This window comes from Lepisma saccharinum, chromosome 1 (assembly GCF_977018435.1).
Source record: "Lepisma saccharinum chromosome 1, izLepSacc3.1, whole genome shotgun sequence".
In the NCBI taxonomy this organism is placed as follows: Eukaryota; Metazoa; Arthropoda; class Insecta; order Zygentoma; family Lepismatidae; genus Lepisma; species Lepisma saccharinum.
Window position 1 is genome coordinate 38,739,208 of NC_139229.1, and position 19,574 is coordinate 38,758,781.

At 36.2% G+C, this 19,574-nt stretch overlaps 1 protein-coding gene across 1 annotated transcript in view; it reads right to left on the reverse strand.

Moving 5' to 3' along the window:
* Positions 1 to 731: 731 nt before the first annotated feature.
* The window catches only part of LOC146004964 (pyridoxine/pyridoxamine 5'-phosphate oxidase-like), a 42,523-nt gene continuing 23,680 nt past the window's right edge, over positions 732 to 19,574 (reverse strand). Inside the window, exons 4-6 of the mRNA XM_083144081.1 lie at positions 16,319 to 16,390; positions 13,450 to 13,652; positions 732 to 1,016 (exon numbers count right to left, since the gene is read on the reverse strand). Of these exons, the coding sequence (XP_083000207.1) occupies positions 893 to 1,016; positions 13,450 to 13,652; positions 16,319 to 16,390 (399 nt within the window). The 3' untranslated portion in view covers positions 732 to 892. The remainder of the gene's footprint in view (positions 1,017 to 13,449; positions 13,653 to 16,318; positions 16,391 to 19,574) is intronic.

Sequence of the window (19,574 nt, forward strand, 5' to 3'; positions counted from 1 at the left end):
ATATTCAATAGTCGAATATTGCCCCCTCCCTCCCCCAACGTTTAGTCCTCAATCCCCCACCAGAATCCACATGTCGATTTAAGACCCAATGTGTAAGAGTTGAATATCCCCCCTTCCTTAATAATAATATTACCCGTTACAATTTCCTTGGCAGTCTATAATTTGATATTTATGTAACAGCAATGGATAGTTAATAACTTAATTCAACTTGTGCCAAATATGCTGTACTGTTTCACATCAAATTTCCATCACAAAAAATTGTCCCCCACCAAAAAAATAAGTTGCTGTTGCTTGGACATAACGAGAGTCCACAAACCCACCTGTGGGCATCGCTACCTCAAAATACTTCATTTTCTTCATCTCAATGATTAAATATGGTGTACCTAAGGTGTTTACATTTATTTTGGCAAAATATATAAATGTTGAATGTAGCCATCCTGGACATCAACAAGACACTAGAGCGAGTAACGCACAAGAACAACAAACAAACATGCCCCCCCCCCCCCCCTGCCGAAAGCCTATCCGGAAATCACCTGGTTGATATTATTTTGAAGCAAATATTTGCTAAATTTGTGATTATAATTGGAGTGGAATATTAATATTTTGAACAACTTCTAAACGTTACAATTTTTCAAGCATCGTTATTGTTATCAGTGGGAATCAGTTCAAAGTGGTATTGACTCAACCCTAAATTTTACATAAGTGTCATGTGAAAAAAAAATACTTAACAACATAAATAAACAACTTTTTAATAATTCATCAGTACTTTAATAAAATATTCTGAAAACGTAATAATATATCCAACCATTAACAAACTTTTCCCTAGCCCCATAAAAAACATTATTTCCAGCCTTTTATTATCACAGTATCATAAAGAAGGAGAAAAAACACCTCATGTTGCTATTCTCTTTCGTTCCCAAGCACCCTCCGTCTTCGTAAACAACAGCCTGTCTGCGATGGCATTAGTATATGCTTCATAAAAATCCATAAGGTCTGGAACGAGCCTGTACCAAATTCTGTAAGGAAAGAAAAATATATTTTTATATTTTTTACATAATTCTCAGCATGCAGAAAACAGCCTGCTTTTAAGTTAGCATTATACACAAACAAGCTAAGAGAAATGGACCTACAGTTAATATTGGGACTGAAACTACTAACATGTATTCCCACGGGAATCAAACTCAGGATGACTTGATTGCTTAACCACAGGTTATATCAGGAGGGCTCCATACCCGAACATAATGAAGCTGTCTTTAGAAATACCTCATTGAATTTACATACAATTACATTAGTAATGGTGTAGCAAAATGGACATCACACATTAAAACGTGGAAGTCACAAGCATACGTTTAACAGTGGTAAACATTACAAAGAACAAAATAAGAAAAAATCATAATCCTGAATTGAGGAAATACAGTTTTACGAGATTTTAACATTGAAACACTGATTTTAAAACTGAGCTGATGTTGATGCTTATGTATTGGTTGAATTTTATTTACTGATACTGGTGATACTTTTCTAGTTTTTGATTGATTGATTTTTATAATATGGGTATATCAGCACATAAGCTACTTTTACCCACCACCTTGCACTTTCAACCTTTTTCAAGGGCCTTTTTACATAGCTTTTTTTTTAAAACTCTTAAGTACGGATTTTAGATAAGGGAATATTTGCCTGTATACAGTGAAGGGTGCAAAATGCCCATATGTGCTGAAGCGCCCAACAATTTTACATCCCTCAATCAATCACACATAAGGACAAGACCATAACTAGAAAATAAAATATGGCTAAAGAAAGTCCTAACAATTTCTTTAAAAGTAATACATTTATTCATTACTTAAAATGGAATTATAACTATGCTGTCTCTGAGGATATAATCTCCTTACCTTAGTTAAAAGCTGAGGCTGTAACAACACTAAGCACATGTATGGACAAAACACAGGACAACACACCATACTACAGAGTGTAGCATGGCAGAGGGAAGATCGGTGGGAGTCATACCCCCCTACCCAGTTTTCTTTTTCTTTTTTTTTTTTTTTAAAAAAAAAGGGGTAGCCACCCTATGACCATGATGAAATTCACGTATAATTCCCGGTTTTCAAGGCGAGCTTTCCAAAACTTTAAGGATATGATCAGATGTTTTCTCCATTTCAACCTTACATATTTCAACCTCTCTCCCCCCCTCCTCACATACAAATATACTAACAATATAAAGAGTCTGTGTGCATGTGGTTCCAATGTATCCAAGAATTATAGTTCAATTCAATTAAACGGTATATATATTTAAAATATTTAAGGTACGGAATTTCCATTTGACATTTCACATACTTAGACTCGAAATGTATGTACAAACACTAGTCCCAAATGTTACTAATATACGAAAAATTGTTAAATGTATAAGAATTGGAACTCAAACTCAAATTTATCTCAAGATATCTTATCTTGCAATAATCTTCCGTATGTAAGATAGAATGTTCTGCAAAGGACACTAACAAAGTAAAGGATTGAGAGAATTCTGTTTTATTTTCCATGCAGCTTTCATTTCCTTCTTCGATAAAAATTAAAGCTAAACTAGGTTGTAATTTCTTCACGTCTACGGATAAAAATTCTTGTAGAATTCACGCATAATTCCCGGAGACAATAATTCATGCATAATTCCCGGAATTCAAGGTGAGTAGCCACCCTGAAGAACGTGAAATGCAGGAAAAAAATAGCAAAATGAGGGCTGACGACTAAAAAAAAAAAGTATATGTAACCTCTCTCCCCTTTCGAAAAACTTGGGCATGCCACTGCCTACATAGGATTATACTGGTCATAGGTCGAGACACCAGTCTCATTGGCCTGCAAGCCTGCAGTCACGGGGCTGTACTATGTGGAAGTGAGCTTGACTTTTGGGTGCCTTACCAGAAGGTCACCTCTTTCTTACACTCTGATACTTGCTGGTATTTTGGTCTTTTGCATTGTCTGTAAAAATGCTGGGCACAACATTTTCAGTCTAATTTTCTTGGAAATTATGCAAAATTCGAAGTTTCCATATATTTTGCACCAATACTGTGTGAAAAACTATACTTTGTGATAACATAACAAATATTTTAATTTCTGATTTAATTCTTGAATATATCTGATAATTTGATGCTTTTAATCACCCACTAATATTAATCAATATTTTGACAACTTTTACAGAGCTTCAGATTGAAGCAACAAGCAACATGTGTCACTTGGCAGTGAACACTCAGAGTCAACACAACCGTTCAAACCAAAGTGACAAGACAAGTTGCACGTATCACTTGTGTGACGCTCGAACTAGGCTCATTTCTCAATGTTGTATCACCTCGGTCTGTTGTTCTCGCATGCACAATGAATGCTTGCTTATAGACTGAAGGGGCACCTGTCACTTGTCACTTCGGTCTGAAATCTCCCTCAATTGTTACACTTTTTAAGAGTATCAACAAGGGCGTGTGTACCAGTTCAAAGTAATTATCGGCTCAGCCATATTAACTTCAACTATTTCTATACATCTGGCACTTTTGATGATGTTAGTATAGCATTCTGTTCAATCCTCTGTTCTTAACTTCATGCACTATCGAAACTAAACTCCATCGCACAGAAACACTTGAAGACCAAATGGTGTATCATTGTCAGTGCATTGAGTGCCATCATCATCATCTAGCTTTCTAGACCAGAGCTTACTGTTATTTCCAGGTAGCTCTCCAATTCTCAGCATGTGTAAAAAATAGATGAAATGAAAACAGAAAAACTTGTTTACGTGAACAACATGCAATAACTGGGGGTCTAGCGGGAGATGTCCAGTTTTCAAAATACCCTGAAAATTACATTTTTCTAACATTAGTTGCATATTTTTCTTTTTTTTTCTTTTCAAGATTGGGAGCCAGGTATTACACGTACTTGTAGTGTAGTCCTTTGTCATGCTTCTTTTTTATCCATCCAGCATCCATAGTGCCAGTGCTAGAAGTGATTTCTGAAAAAAATTTCACAAGATGGCAACACTGTTTTCTTACACATTGTAATTATTTTTTCTCCAAGAAGTATCTTGCCTATTTTCAACACGATTTTAAATAGATGTAGGGAGTATACCAGCGCTACATCCTACATTTTCCTTGTTCATTTTGATCTACTGTGGTAGCCACAGAGGTATGACAAATATAAATTTGGAACAGTTCTTTTCTATCACTGTTCATATCTACATTTTACTTCTAATTATTTTTCTCATATCATTTAACAATTCTATCATTTCTTCATATTTCTAGATTTTTCCAGCATTTCTCTGATTTCGCAGCAACTTCTTGCCAGTATTGCTGTAAGATTCCCCCTCGCAAACCCTAATTCGCCACACATGGACCATAGGGTATTCGCCCCGAGTCTAGCCTCGCATCACAGCTATCTTTACTTCCGAAATCCCTATGTCTTCATACTAACCTTTCCTGCGATTATCTTAAATCTGGCAACTATCTACTAACCCTAGCTCTCTTTTCTATTCATCTTTCCACTAATGACCCAGAGGCAGCCACTGCTATTGTCAACTATGTGTCTTTCTATAGTCATTCTGGCGACACAAGTCATAAAACTCAATTCTCCACAATAACCCCTTTTATAAGTTCTGATCATCTGGTCTGCATCCTCTTGTACTGGTTGCAAACTCCAAAGATATAGTACATGAGTGAATCAAAAAGTAAGTTACACCTGACCCGTGTTCCTGTACTAAGAGAGATAAAATAATCACGCTTGGTGGCAACACTGTCTGGAATGTTTTCTTCACACATCAGAAGCAGCCGTGCTTCAGCTGGTTTAGAATGTGAGTAGTCACAGTGTGAATATGGCACGTTGTATTGAGCAGTGACGTGCACTGAGGAGTAGCTAGTCTAGCAGAGATAGATAAATCAATCTCACATCTCGAATTATATTCAAATCACAATATTTATTGTCTTGTTAAAGCCATCACAGCTCATACGCAACACCTTTTTTCCCACGCTCTTCTCGTCCATCGGTGTTCTCCGCGGGTAAAGCTGGCTGGATACCCTAGCTCGCTCTTCTTCCGCCAGACCAGTTTCCAGGTAGAAACGGCCGCCCGAAAAAGAAGGAAGGTTTCTACCTCTACCTCCCTTGCCCCCTCTCCCCGCTGCAATGGTTGAAAACCCGTGCTTTCAGGTCCCCCAGTCTATCTCCTATAGGACAGATAGGGGATTGGTTTCTCATAGATTTTTTGTAAATCCTCTTAAGAACTCAGTGTAAAATTTTCTGCAGTTCTCTGTATTTACACAACATTTTACACGTTGTACAATATGTATGTATAATATGGGATGTAGTTTTATTATTTATAAAATGGGAACGTGTTATGTGCAGACAATAATGTTATGCTTTCTTTCTTTTTTTTCAAGTATGGAATATATAATGATTAAATTACAAATATGTGCTCGGGCTCTCTCTCACTCTCGTTTTAGTAGTGTTTTATTTAAATATACTACTCTTGGCCTCTAAAAGTCATAAATACGGATGTATTTATTTGGGCAAGAGAACGGGCGTTCATATTGTTGTTGGATTTGTTTATTTTACTTCGCTTTTCTGCCACATTTAGTTATTGCGAAAATGAGGATGAGTGATGATATGATGCAATTGATGAAGGGACCTCATATGAACAATCCAGGCCTGGATTCGAATCCGTGATGAGTGCGCATTCTTGTCCTATGTGTTGTACTCTGCAGTGAATGATGAAATAATTTGGAATGAAAAATGTATCTCAGAACTCAAAAAGCCAAATGAATATTATTGAAGGAACTACAAAAAAGTGTGTTTTGTTTCCTGTTTTGTTTCTGTGCATAAAGTGGACTTAAAACACCAAGTCAACCAACTGTGCGGGAGTGGTTATCACAGCGCGCTACGACGCCAGGAGTTCCGGGTTATACCCCGTCCTGGGCATGGGTGTTCTTTGTGTTTGTACCTTCATTAGTTTTATCGTATCATCTTCGCAATTAACCAAATGTGACAAAAAAGCGATGCTAAGTAACAAAAATGAAATCAAATCATTGATTGATTGCTCGATTTGGTTTATTTTACTTAGTTTTTCCGCTACTTTTGGCTAATCGCGAAGATGATACGATAAAATTGATGAAGGGTCACACACAAAGAATACCCATGGCAAAGCCGAGATTCTAACCCAGGATCTCTGGCTTAGTAATCAAATCAAATCGTTTTTTATTTTCGAATGTCGGTGAGGTTTACGTGTACTTTTTTTTTTAGTACTCATTCATCATTTTGTAATCTTTCCCTGTTATTGACATTCTTTTTTTTTTTTTAGGGATACTGGGCCCTAAAGGGGGGAGGGGTGTGACCCACACCAACCCCAACCCCTCCCTTGAGCACGCCACTGACTGCTACCCCAAGTGTCGACGTCACCGCACGTCACTGGTATTGAGGTGGCGTCCAATATTGAGGTGCGCTCCGTCGTCTGATTTTTGTGGGCACAAAGGCATAATCGGAGTGAAATCCATCACCAAATTGTCTAGGTGTATGGTGAGAATGCGATGTCATGCCCCATGATCACAAAATGGTGCCAGATGTTGAAAGAGGGAAGATCGAACGTGAACGACGAACCGCGTGTCGGGCAGCCTGCAACTATGAACACTATCGACAACGCGGAGCGTGTGAATGCAATCATTGTTGCTAACTGCCACGTAAAAACTAAAGAGATTGCAAGTGAACTGAACATATCCTATTGTAGTGTGTCTATGCTGATTTGTGATCAGATGGGTTATCGTAAACTGTGCTCTCAGTGGGTGCCACGCTTGCTAACCGACGGGCACAAAAATCACCGTTATTCCATGGAGGGTCCGCAGTTTCTGAGCAAAATCATCACAGGAGATGAGTCTTGGGTGCACCAATACACTCCCGAGACAAATAGGGCATCAATGGAATGGAGATACAAGGATTCGCCACCACCAAGAAAAGCCAAAACCTGTCCAATGGTTCGAAAGGTTATGTTGGCGATCTTCTTCGATTCCGAAGGCGTTGTTTACAGTGAGTTTGTGCCCCAAGGAACAACAATCAATGCCGCAACATACTGTGAGACTTTAAAGAAGCTGAGAAAAGCCATTCAAGTTCGAAGGCCCGGAGGATTGAGTGATGGGGTGGTTGTTCTTCACGACAACGCTACCCCCATACAGCTGGTGTCACAAAGGATTTGCTGCAGAAATTCAAGTGGGAAGTGTGGTCTCACCCTCCCTATAGCCCTGATTTGGCACACTGTGACTACCACATTTTTGGTCCTCTCAAACAAGACCTAGGGGATCAGCGTTTCGCGTCAGATGAGGAAGTGCAGGAACCAGTCTCAAAGTGGTTCAAAGAAATTGGATGGAATTTTTACACACAAGGAATTGAAAAACTGGTCACACGATACGAAAAGTGCTTGGAACACCTTGGTGACTATGTCGAAAAAAGTTAAATGTTCATGCGTTTTCGTCCAATAACATTTTTCTTTCTAATTTGTTTTGTTTGTTTTTACAGGAGGGGTGTAACTTACTTTTTGATTCACCCTAGTAATATGATAATATGGTTGGATACTTTGCTTTGGTGTAATGGGAATATATTACCTGAAGTCATAGGAGGTTTGACATCACTGTAAACTGTCTTTTGCTTCTTGTAACGTTTCCCTCCAAATTTCCACCAATAGAATTCAAAAAGTCAATTCAATTTCGGCATAATTGTAACCAAAATTTTGTGGAAACAGTTTTGATTCGAGTACTGATTTGAGACGGACGTGTCGAGCACCAGCGAGATCGGTCAGTAATAAGTTCTAGTTCACACTAGCCGAGGAACAGTTCAATTTCAGTCGTATTGACGTGGCACTAGCATTGCGAACACCCCAATGTGTTAGTGTGTGAGAACACACGAGTGAAGTGTGTGAGAACACACGAGTGAAGTGTGTGATGTGCATATGACTACGACCGAACGCACTAAGTATTGTTGTGCACAGTCCTGTGTATATATGTGTGTGATGTGCATGTGACTACGACCGAACGTACTAAGTATTGTGGTGCACATTACTATATATATATATATATATATGCATGTGATGAGCATATGACTAAGACTAAATGACTGAGTATTGTTGTGTACATTTATGTGTTATATATGTGTGTGTGACATGCATATGAGTACGACAGTGTTCTTGTGTGGAGTGTGTCCCAACCAAGGATCATAAGGACCCAAGGATAGGAGCTGCTCCAGGGCAGTGTTGTCTAGAAACCCATTGAGTGGGCAAAACAAAAGCAACAGTGAACAACAGTGCGCCGGCCCAAGTATTACCATAATTATCCCCTTTACAAAATTCTCTAATGAAAAGAACTGAAATCATTTGTAATCAAATTTTGTTTCTTTACTTCAATACACATCAAAATTAAACTCAAGTTAAATTGTTTCCAATTTTATTAGTAATCATTTCTTTATTTTGCAATGAAAACCTTCAGTGGTATCCCACCCCTATCGACTAGCTAGCTGGAGGCAGATTGTGGTGATTGTTTCATTGATACTTGGTTATATCTACCGAAGGATAAGCTCTTAATCCTGAAGGTAGCAGCACCCAAATATCCGTGCATCACCGGCATTTACCACTGTTCGCCGATGCAATGGAAGAGACCATTGCATCTAAGGATGCTAATTTGTACCATCGCAAATTTCAATTTTCTTTTTCTTCTTTCTTTATTTAATTTTCATTATTGGGACGTAAAATGTGTAAATTTCACCCTTGCTAAGAGTCCTGCCATTCCGGGGGTAAAAAAAGATTTTGTCTTTCTACCATTAGTTATCTTGCTACTACACTTTCTTCTTCTTCATCATCGTCCTCGTCATCATCATCATCATGGGGTCATTCCACGCCAAACGATCCATTGGTGGTTGCATGACCATTTTAGAAAAAAGTCATTTTTAGTACATACGTTTGTACATGTTTCTAAATATCAAAACCAATGTTCAAAAAAATTTATTGTCTTTAGTTCTCCTGGGGCAGCCATTTTTCCAACATGGCTTTTTTTTAGCTCATGTAGCAGTATACAGAAACCTTAATATTTCAAAAATCATTACAGCTAGAGACCTGAGACAAAATTCATTTTGTAGCTAATGAAGTATACTTTCTATGATATTCAAGTATCTTTTGCTCAAAATTGCATCGTAAGTACGAAAATTAGGGTGGAAATTGGGGTAACAACAGTTAAAAAATTGGATTTTTAAGCCTGATTTTTTCAATGAAGGGGTTTAGTCTAAGGCTTGATGTTTTTTTCATGTGTAGACCTGCCTGCAGGGTGTCTGTTAATAAAATATCAGTGCTTAGAAATGCCACCCTTTTTTACAGCATGGGCTCAAACATGGCTGTTCGTAGAATTTTGACAGTTTTCGGATTTAAATATCTTAGATGGATCCTCTTGAAAAATTCTGAAATTTGGCACAAAGAAAGCCCTGCATGAACCTAACACAGTAAAAATCTCAACTTGTTCATTCAACTCGTTTTGGTCAATATGAGGTAACGTATGTCACCTAATTTCTGATGTTGTAAGGTAAGGTTAAACTACATCCCATTAATATCCCAATAATTAAGTTTTTTCTTTTTCTCTTTTAAATTTGGGTTAAATAAAGCCTCAGAAAATATAGTAACATAAGATTTTAATACTTGACTTACAAGAAATTGAAATTACAAGGTATGACAATTGAAAATCTGCGAAATCTCTTTGCAAAGGTTTGATTTATTAGGTACCCTTGACTAGTTGGTGTTGTCAGCTCCAGTTTCCTATTCATTCTCTTTGTCAAATCAGGCATAATTCTTTGTTCTTTCACTATGTTCCCAAGTACATTATCAGAAACCTTCAGTTCATCACATATATTTTTTTTTGACCAAGTGGTAGCAATCAAACTGATGATTCTGATCTTTTCAACATTAGTTTTCCCCAATTTACATTTTTCTTCTTATAATTTCAACTATATGATTGTACTGGCCATGCAAAGTATTTTCACACTTGTCTTCCTTTTCTTCAGTTCTAATACTTTGTGTAAAGCAACTTTCTAGTTTCCTTTGCACTTCTTGTATGATGTGAATAGTTTTTCGAGCAAGAGCACTTTATTGTTTTTCTGCAATCAGCTTCCTCAGTTTTGAAACAGGAGATACATCAAAAACAGAACAGACTTCATGCATTCCCTTTAGTTTTTCTTGGGTTGGCACAAATACATCATTTCTATTCTGGCATTTAAGTGTGTCACTTTCTCCAGATATGAAAATTTTACTCCAACATGTCAGGCCTATTGATTTAACTGGTATAAGGCTTACTTGACACATTTTTGCCTTACCATATGATGCAAATTGATTTTAAAAATTCCCTTACTTAACTTTTTCTTTAAGTGGTACTTCTGAAGATCACAACATACTTTACCATATAAAAAACTATTTTCAATGGTATTTGCATATTGTCTCTAAGCCATCCACCTCTAGTCTTGACCTAAGAAGTGTTTTATCATTTTCACTGAGTTCGTTAAGATTAATTAGGTCTTTGGGAACCTTACCAGTTAAAAATTCTACAGAACACTCCATTTCCATTCACAGATAACGAACATTCACAAGTCACTACTCTCAGCACATTAGGCAAAGAATGAAAGCAGAGATTGTCCGTGCACAGATCAAATCCAGGCTTGCCTCACATCCTAACAAAACATGTCTCTGAATCTTCTGCTGTGCATGACTCACATCTATTTTAACGAATGTCTTTTCTTGAAGAAAAAAGAATAATATCTTCTACCAACTTTGACCCTCCAAAAAAAATAGCCTACTTCAACGGAGTGCCCAATGAAGGGTTGGTGGGGGTAATAAACCAATACCTTTGGCCTAGTATTCCATAAACAATTACCTCAAAGGCAGGATAATGTGGCAAAAACAGGGCTGTATACTACAAATGTATATGTAAATCCCTCCCCTCCCTTTTGAAATTCCTGGGCATGCCACTGCCTATCTTAAGCTGCATGTACTGCTACATTTAAAAAATGTGGGTGAAGCTCAGTCTTGGAGCTGACAATACCAACTGGTCGTGAGTACCTAATAAATCAAACCTTTTGTAATGAGATTTTACAGATTTTCAATTGTCATACCTTGTAATTTCAATTTCTTGGAAGTCAAGTATTAAAACCTTATGTTACTATATTTTCCGAGGCTTTATTTAACCCAAATTTAAAAGAGAAAAAAAAAAAAACTTAATTATTGGGATATTAATGGGATGTAGTTTAACCTTACCTTACGTCAGAAATTAGGTGACATACGTTACCTCATATTGACCAAATCGAGTTGAATGTACACGTTGAGATTTTTACTGTGAGTTAGGTTCATGCAGGGCTTTCTTTGTGCCAAATTTCAGAATTTTTCAAGAGGACCCATCCAAGATATTTAACTCCGAAAACTGTCAAAATTCTACGAACAGCCATGTTTGAGCCCATGCTGTAAAAAAGGGTGGCATTTCTAAGCACTGATATTTTATTTACAGACACCCTGCAGGCAGGTCTGCACATGAAAAAAACATCAAGCCTTAGACTAAACCCCTTCATTGAAAAAATCAGGCTTAAAAATCCAGTTTTTTAACTATTGTTACCCCAATTTCCACTCTAACTTTCGTACTTACGATGCAATTTTGAGCAAAACGTACTTGAATATCATAGAAAGTATACTTCATTAGCTACAAAATGAAATTTTGTCTCAGGTCTCTAGCTGTAATGATTTTTGAGATATTAAGGTTTCTGTATACTGCTACATGAGCAAAAAAAAGCCATGCACCATGTTGGAAAAATGGCTGCCCCAGGAGAACTAAAAACAATAAATTTTTTTTGAACATTGGTTTTGATATTTAGAAACATGTACAAACGTATGTACTAAAAATGATTTTTTTCTAAAATGGTCATGCAACCAATTATTTTAAAATTGGTTCACTTGACATGGAATGACCCCATTATTATTATTATTTTGTACATCGCAGCAAGCGTAAAAAAGTGGACATGTGAAAAGTTTCCATCCAAAGAGGCTAACATGCGGGAGAGGCTCCTGTTGCCTAAAGGTTAAATGAGACCGCCTTGTAATCAAGGGGTCCTGAGTTTGACTCCCAGTGAAGGCACAAGACACGGTGGTTCGAATTCTACTTTAAGCTGTAGATCTAGTCCCGATTAACCTATCTGAGCTAAAGTGGGATTAATACAAACTTTTGACTAAAACTGGATTGATATTAATAGCAAGGATATCCTGCAACACATCTGATTTTTAGAAAATGGATGTCATCTCAACAGCTGTCATGTTAGCAAAGGTACCCAAAATTAATATTTGTATGACAAATGTAAAAACATTGTTTCTCTTTGATACTACATAATCATAATTCAGAAATGATTAATTCAAATTTATATTTGCACTCATCATTTTGAGTAACTTTCCAATAAAGATACAAGAACTTGAACAGCTCAACATCCTGCTAGAAATGTGTATTGGTTCCAATTGAAATTTCAAATGGATTGAATTTTGAATTTGAATTTGAATTTTTGGGTGGCTCAGCACTTAAAGGCTATTTTGCACCCGTCACATTATATGGGGTCCAGTCTCTTACCTTACCTAAATTAACTATAATGTCGTTAACTAAAATATTAAAACATTCTGAATTTGGTTAAAAGCTGATGCTGTAAAGGGGCACTCAGCACACATAAGGACAAAACACAGATGCCAGAGCCTCGTTAGTTTGCGAAATGCAGTACAGGGTGTCCTACGTGGAAGGATCACCGATTGAATTGGTTTCAATTTTGGAATGTAATGGAAATTATTGGATACCCAAAAAGGTATTGGAATGAACTGGTCTCAATCGGAATCTCAACCGAAACCAATTGGGAATGTATGACAATTGTATTGAATTGTAAGTGTGTATGTATTGTAGAATGAATATGTTAGAAATTCATTTATTGACTCAAAGCATAGGTAGTTTAATTCTTGACACCACATTTCCTGTGATTTAGAAGTTCATTGAAAAAACAGCACATTTGAACTGATTTTTTTCTGAATTCTAATGCATACTACTGAAGTCAGATTTACCTTATTTTAGACTCTTTCTTAAGAACTAACTCAGCCTTAAAGCAGCTAGTACTTGTAATAAATGTTCATATTAGTTCTTGTCTTTTCAATATGGAATTTCCATGGTTATTCTTACGTCTGTGTAATGCAATAAGAAAAATGAGCAACCATTTGATCAACTTAGTCGACATCTAGTGTGTTTTGTTTATCACTTTTGGCAAGTGGTGAGAGTTATATTCTTTATTTAACCTGATTTTTTGCTGTTTTTGCATGTACATAGGAAGAACAACATGCCAATTTATGACTGAAACAGTATGTTTTAACAGCATTAAAAATATATATCATAAGTAGTAATAAGTACTTACATATCTTCCGGCATTGGCAAAGGCGTTCCGTTCTCAGTCACCTCCTTCAGAAGCATATCATGCTTCTCCTTCAGCTCATCCCAATCAACAGCTTCACCCTGATTACAGATGTGGCTTCGAATTTTACAGTACAACGGTTCCCTCTCGAATAAGTCAACATACTGACTGGAATCCAGCACTTCAACATGGCCTTGCACTTTAACCTATGCAGATAAAAAAATTAATATGAACATTATGAAAATATTAATTATAGGGAGACCGGGGTAATTAGAGCAGGAAACAGCCTGTAGAAATTCCACTGTAAATTACTCAGAAAGTTACTGATGGATTTTTTTAAAAATTTCTACGATTTAAAAGGACATCTTTTGTATATTTTTGAAAAAAATAATGACCATACCTGCATTGCAAATACTCGTCCAAAAAAAAAATTGTCATGACATCATAAAATTGTTCCAATTACCCCATTTGGGGTTAATGGAACATAAGTTAGAAATTTCAACTGAATAGCTTTAGATTGCTGTTGGGGTAATAAGAACATCATATATAAATATCCCATTTACCCTGCAAATTTGAACACAATAGCTCTACTTCTTCTGGAGTTATCAATGCTTGTTTAAATAAAATCCCAAGTTAACGTCTTTTTTCATAAAGTTCAATTTCCCAGCTGTGAAGCAAACATGTGTGAATGAAAATCAGTGTTCTATGATTTATTTGAAAGGTTACAGGCCATTCTACAATGTAGTAAAGAAAAAACTTCTCATAGTTACATGTACAATCTAGTATACCCAAGTGAAATCAAGCAAATTACGCAATGTTCTAATAACCCCTTTGCAGAAATTTTTTGGGTAATAAGAACTTTGCTTATAAAAACCAGGCAAATTGCCCATAGACAACCAAACTCACATGAAAAGATGTGTGCCCTTATGTTTTATTATAGGGGTGAAGAAAATTTTGCAAGGGTTCTTTCATTCACATCCAGTATATGCAGAAGCAGAGAAACACCAAGCATGTGTCACATCATTTTTTGCAGGTGTATAATAAAAGTCAAGTAAAACTTACTTTTGTGTAGTTATTCCAATAACAAATTTTCTGCATGTAGGTTTAGTGTAGGTACATAGCTATGAAATGTTGTTACACCAGTCTTTTCGTTTTAAATTATTCTACATTAATATGTTCCAATAACCCCATGTTCTAATTACCCCGGTCTCCCCTACTTAGAGACATGCACATTTTGTTTCTGACTGAAGCAGAAAATATGAAATAACATTTTGTATTATTCATTTTTCCATATTTTTCGAAAGGTGCAGAGTGCATTTGCCTATCACGTTTTGTGACAAAATGATGCGAAATAAACACTTAAACATAAAATTTTGAGTATCTTTACACACAATGCTCTCCAGAGCCTGAATTACCCTGTGAGTAATCCCAGAAAATTGACTAATTCTGCTGCAAAAATTTAGATAAGCAAAAATGGACTCCTTTACATGGGAATAAACTAAAGACTCTGACAGCTACATAAAATGTGTTATTAGAAAGAAAATGCTTATTTTGTGTAATAGGCATCATTATTAAATCTAATTTAGGGTTATATTCAACATTTTAATACTGATATGCCTTTTATATACTGCTTTTCATCCTGTAATGTGCCGTTTATGTACCGAAATCTTGATACTCAATTTGCCATAAATATGTGGCCCTAATAATATTACATATAACGAGAATGGATGTATATTAGACAAGTGGTGTGTTTTTAACAAAGCAATTCAACTGTGGTAACTGAGAAATGGTTCAACTATGACTCAAACACAAGTCTGGCACATTAAGACACTTCTCTACCAACTAATTCAATTTTTCACTTCTGCTGTACCTGTGTGGATTGTCTTACTGAGAATATCGGTAAAGATTGTCTTGTTTTAAAATTTCCTTTACTCTATAATTTCTCTCATAGAATGAATATACTCGACTCGGTGTTCAGTTCTTGATGGAGTCACATTTCCACCGAGTTTCTAACATACACACCATTTTTGTGAATCATAACTGAATAAGACAAATGCACTATGACAATATAAATGTAAACAACAATGTACGAAGTGAAATAAAAAAGCTGTACTTATAAGTGGTTCAACTCTAAATATTTCTTTACAACATTTTTTTTTTTTTTTGTTCCTTCTACAGGTATGCCCAGGAATTAATACAAGGGTTATTTTTTAATGCTGCGGCTCAAACTCAAGATCTGATCGAATCTTTTGGCTGGGAGGTATTCGATCATCCAACATACAGTCCAGACCTTGCACCTAGCGACTACCATCTCTCCCGCCATCTGAAGACCTTCCTGGGCAGCAAGTGTTTACCCCGATGAAGAAGTAAAAATGACCGTGAGTAACTGGCTATCATCACAGGCGGCAGAGTTCTATGAGGAGGGTATACAAAAACTCATAGTTCATTACGATAAATGTTTAAACCAGAAAGGCAATTATGTAGAAAAATAGAGAAGTGTATGTAAAATCAGAAAATAAATGTATGTAAAAATCAGAAAATAAATGTTTTTTTTTAAAAAAAAAAATTTACTTACTTTGTTTTTATTGCAAAATGGACCTTACTTAAAAAATAACCCTCGTACATTAAAAAAAAAGCTTAAAATTAATCAAATGTGAAGGCATGATCATGCAAGTAAGGCTGACCCACAAGTTGAGGTCCTTGTCAATAGTGTCATTATTCACATTTCTTTGGACAGGTATTATTTCATTCACATTATCTCCAGTGGCTATGAGAACAGCAGACTGCTTCTGGTACCAAATATTCATGTGATTATACAGATCTTACTTTATTTTTTTGCATAACCCTATGAACACAATCATCTGTATCTTACCTGTTTCATTATTGTGACATTGTTTTTCATGTACACCCAGAAGAACACAGCATTCGCTACAGGATTCTCAGCCTGCAAAGTGAAAAAGGAAATAGTCTGCATTTGGTTTGTATTTTGCTCAAATTTTGAAAAAGTATTATTAACCAATACCTCCCAGTAAATAATGTGATATTTCACAAGATATCTTTCAACATGATAAAAAAAATACAAAATACATTTTATTTAATTAAATATTTTCATTAGAAACAGTAATAATTATTATTATGATAATGATAATTATTACATGATATGTATTACAGTCCCGTGCGAATTAATCGGAACAACCTCCTTATTTGTCTGAATTGTCAGCACTTGCCCAGTAGGTGGCAGCAATGTACACGCCGTGGCTATTTTTATCTCTTGCGTTTTCTGTGCATTAACTTGAGCATTGTTGACAAGGTCAAGCGTCTCGTGCGTTGATCCTTTGCGTTTGTGTACATATCTATGCGTTCGTAAGTGTATTTTGTTCCATATAATCAGTAGGCTAATTGTGGCGGAGGTGTCAGTGAGATTCTGCCAATGGATACGACACCTAGGAAACGTTCTGCGACTGTGACTTTATCGCAAAATATGTCTATGACGAAAAGGGAGATAGCTGCAAAATTCTCTGTTGGTGTAGCTACCTAAATCGAACTATCAAGCAGTACAGACAAACTGGTTCCATTTCACCTAATAAAAAGGGGAAATGTGGGAGGAAGAAGACGACGTCGCCATATGATGATCGATTTCTTCTCAGGAAAAGTAAACAAAACCCGGCTCTAACTGCAGTGGATTTGACATGGGAATTGAGGGACAAAGGAGTGCACTTGGACGTTTCCAATGTACGACAGACTTCTTGCAGCTGGACGGAAAGCCAGGAAACCAGTGAAGAAACAATTTATTTCGGCTGCAATGCGCAAGAAACGTCTCTCGTGGGCCCATGCTAATCGAAATTGGACAGAGGACGACTGGAAAAAAGTTGTGGTCTCAGATGAAACACATTTTGAGGTCCAGGGACAGAGGGTTCAATACATGCGTCGGTCGAGTAATGAATCCATAACGTCAGCACATCTGCAACAGACCGTAAAACATCCTGACAAGAAGATGTTTTTGGGATTCTTAACCCATGAAGGACCAGGATCATTAGTGCCAATTAATGGTATGATGAACGCTGACAAATACATACATGTTCTGAGAAGGAAAATTATTCCAGTGCTCAAGGAGAAGTTTCCAAATGGTGACGGCATTTTCCAGCAAGATTTGGCTTCTTGTCACGATGCCAAAAAAGTAAAGAATTTTATGAGTGAGAACAATATTCAAGTGTTAAAGTGGCCAGGGAACTCCCCGGATCTAAATCCAATCCAGAATTTGTGGGCTATTTGCAAACGACGAATATCAAAACTGAACTGTTCGACAAAGCAAGCAGTAGTCTCTTGTTCGTGTTTGGTTGCATGACAATGAACTTCATGCAATATGTTCAAAGCTTGTAGAATCTATGCCAAAACATGTAATGGAAGTTATAAAACAACAAGGAGGACATGTTAACTATTAGAAATGATTATCTGTTTGTACCTTATGTGAAAAATGAATATATGTACAAATGTGTTTGAAAAAGTTGAAGTATTCTATGTTGTAAGACAATAAATGTAAATTTTTGAATATAATTATTGTGTTCCGATTAATTCGCACGGGACTTTATAAACCAATAGCAATAAATTAATTGTATTCCAAATTTATTAATATTAATAATATATCATCATTACACTCTTGAGGAGACTTCTAGTATGTACATGCATCAAATGAGTGAATATTCAATAAAACTATTTTTCATTACTTTTTTTAAAAAAATTCAAACCATTAGTGTAATGAAATGTGTGTGTATACCCTTGTTCAAGAACAAGCTCTAAAAGTTAGGAGGAAAATTTAACCATAAACTTTCATGTTCTGTGACCTCTCGTGAAAATATAATTTTTGGAATTTTGAAAACTGTGAAACCACTGGATTAAATGGCAAAATGTGGAAAAAAAAATCCCAGTTCTGCATATTACACTAAATTTTTCCATGTAATGAATTATTGTAACATTTATTATTCTGATTGATACTAACTAACTGACCTTTATTTGTTATTTAGTATAAAAATTACAAGCATCTTTTTTTTACTTGAAAAGAAATATGTTACTTTCAGAAGGTGGGAGGCTGAAACAGTTCACTGACCCCCTGCTTTCCGATGCCCAAGGGCTGAGGAGCAAAGCAATAGAGTAACATTTGTGATTTCGCAAATGTCATTGTTATTTATCAAATAGTCCCACGTCATGGTCATCTGATCAAAGGCGTCAAGCTATGGGACGTGTGCAGGTTTCAGTCTCCTGGGTGAAGCATAATAACTAGGGCTCCCTATCTTTGAAATTCTGTAAAGTAAATCAAAAATGGGTTGTCCGATCGTCATGAAACTTTTGTAGGGTGCAAGCATAAAGGTTTCAAACACAATTATTAATTTTCAAGTTTTCAAAATTTCTCCAAAAAGTTTTTAGCATTTTTGTGAAACAATGTTTCCTTATTGTAGATTAGGCACACACAGGAGATGTACTATGTCGTACAACGTATTCTTAGTATTGGGTAGTCCTACAAATACAATATTGGCCTTGTTTTGAAGCAATTTGCATCTGTTTTAAAAATGCATTATCTTTGTCAATCAATTCACATTGCGAAACCGATTATATACAGATTTTTATTCAGCTGAGTAAAGTGGAATGTGACACCACAGCACACAGTGAAGTCCGTTAAACCACGGAGACTGCCAGCAGGCGCTGCGAGTCAATGCTTGCTGTGTTGCCACGTCGCACGTACAGCTTTACTCGGCTGAATAAAAATCTGTATAAAATCGGTTTCACAATGTGAATTGATTGACAAAGATAATGCATTTTAAAAAGAGATGCAAAGAGCTTCAAAACAAGGCCAATATTGTATTTGTAGGACCCAATACTAAGAAAATGTTGTTTCGCAAAAATGCTAAAAACTGGTTTTTGAGAAATTTTGAAAACCTGAAAATTAATAATTGTTTTTAAAATCTTTCTGCCTGCACCCTACTAAAGTTTCATGACGATCGGACAACCCTTTTTTGATTTACTTTACAGAATTTCAAAGATAGCGATCGTTTGCACAAAAAAAAGAGGCCCTTTTTTTGTTTTCACGACGATAAAAAACAGAAGGCATACTCGAAAAAAAAAATGATTAGCAT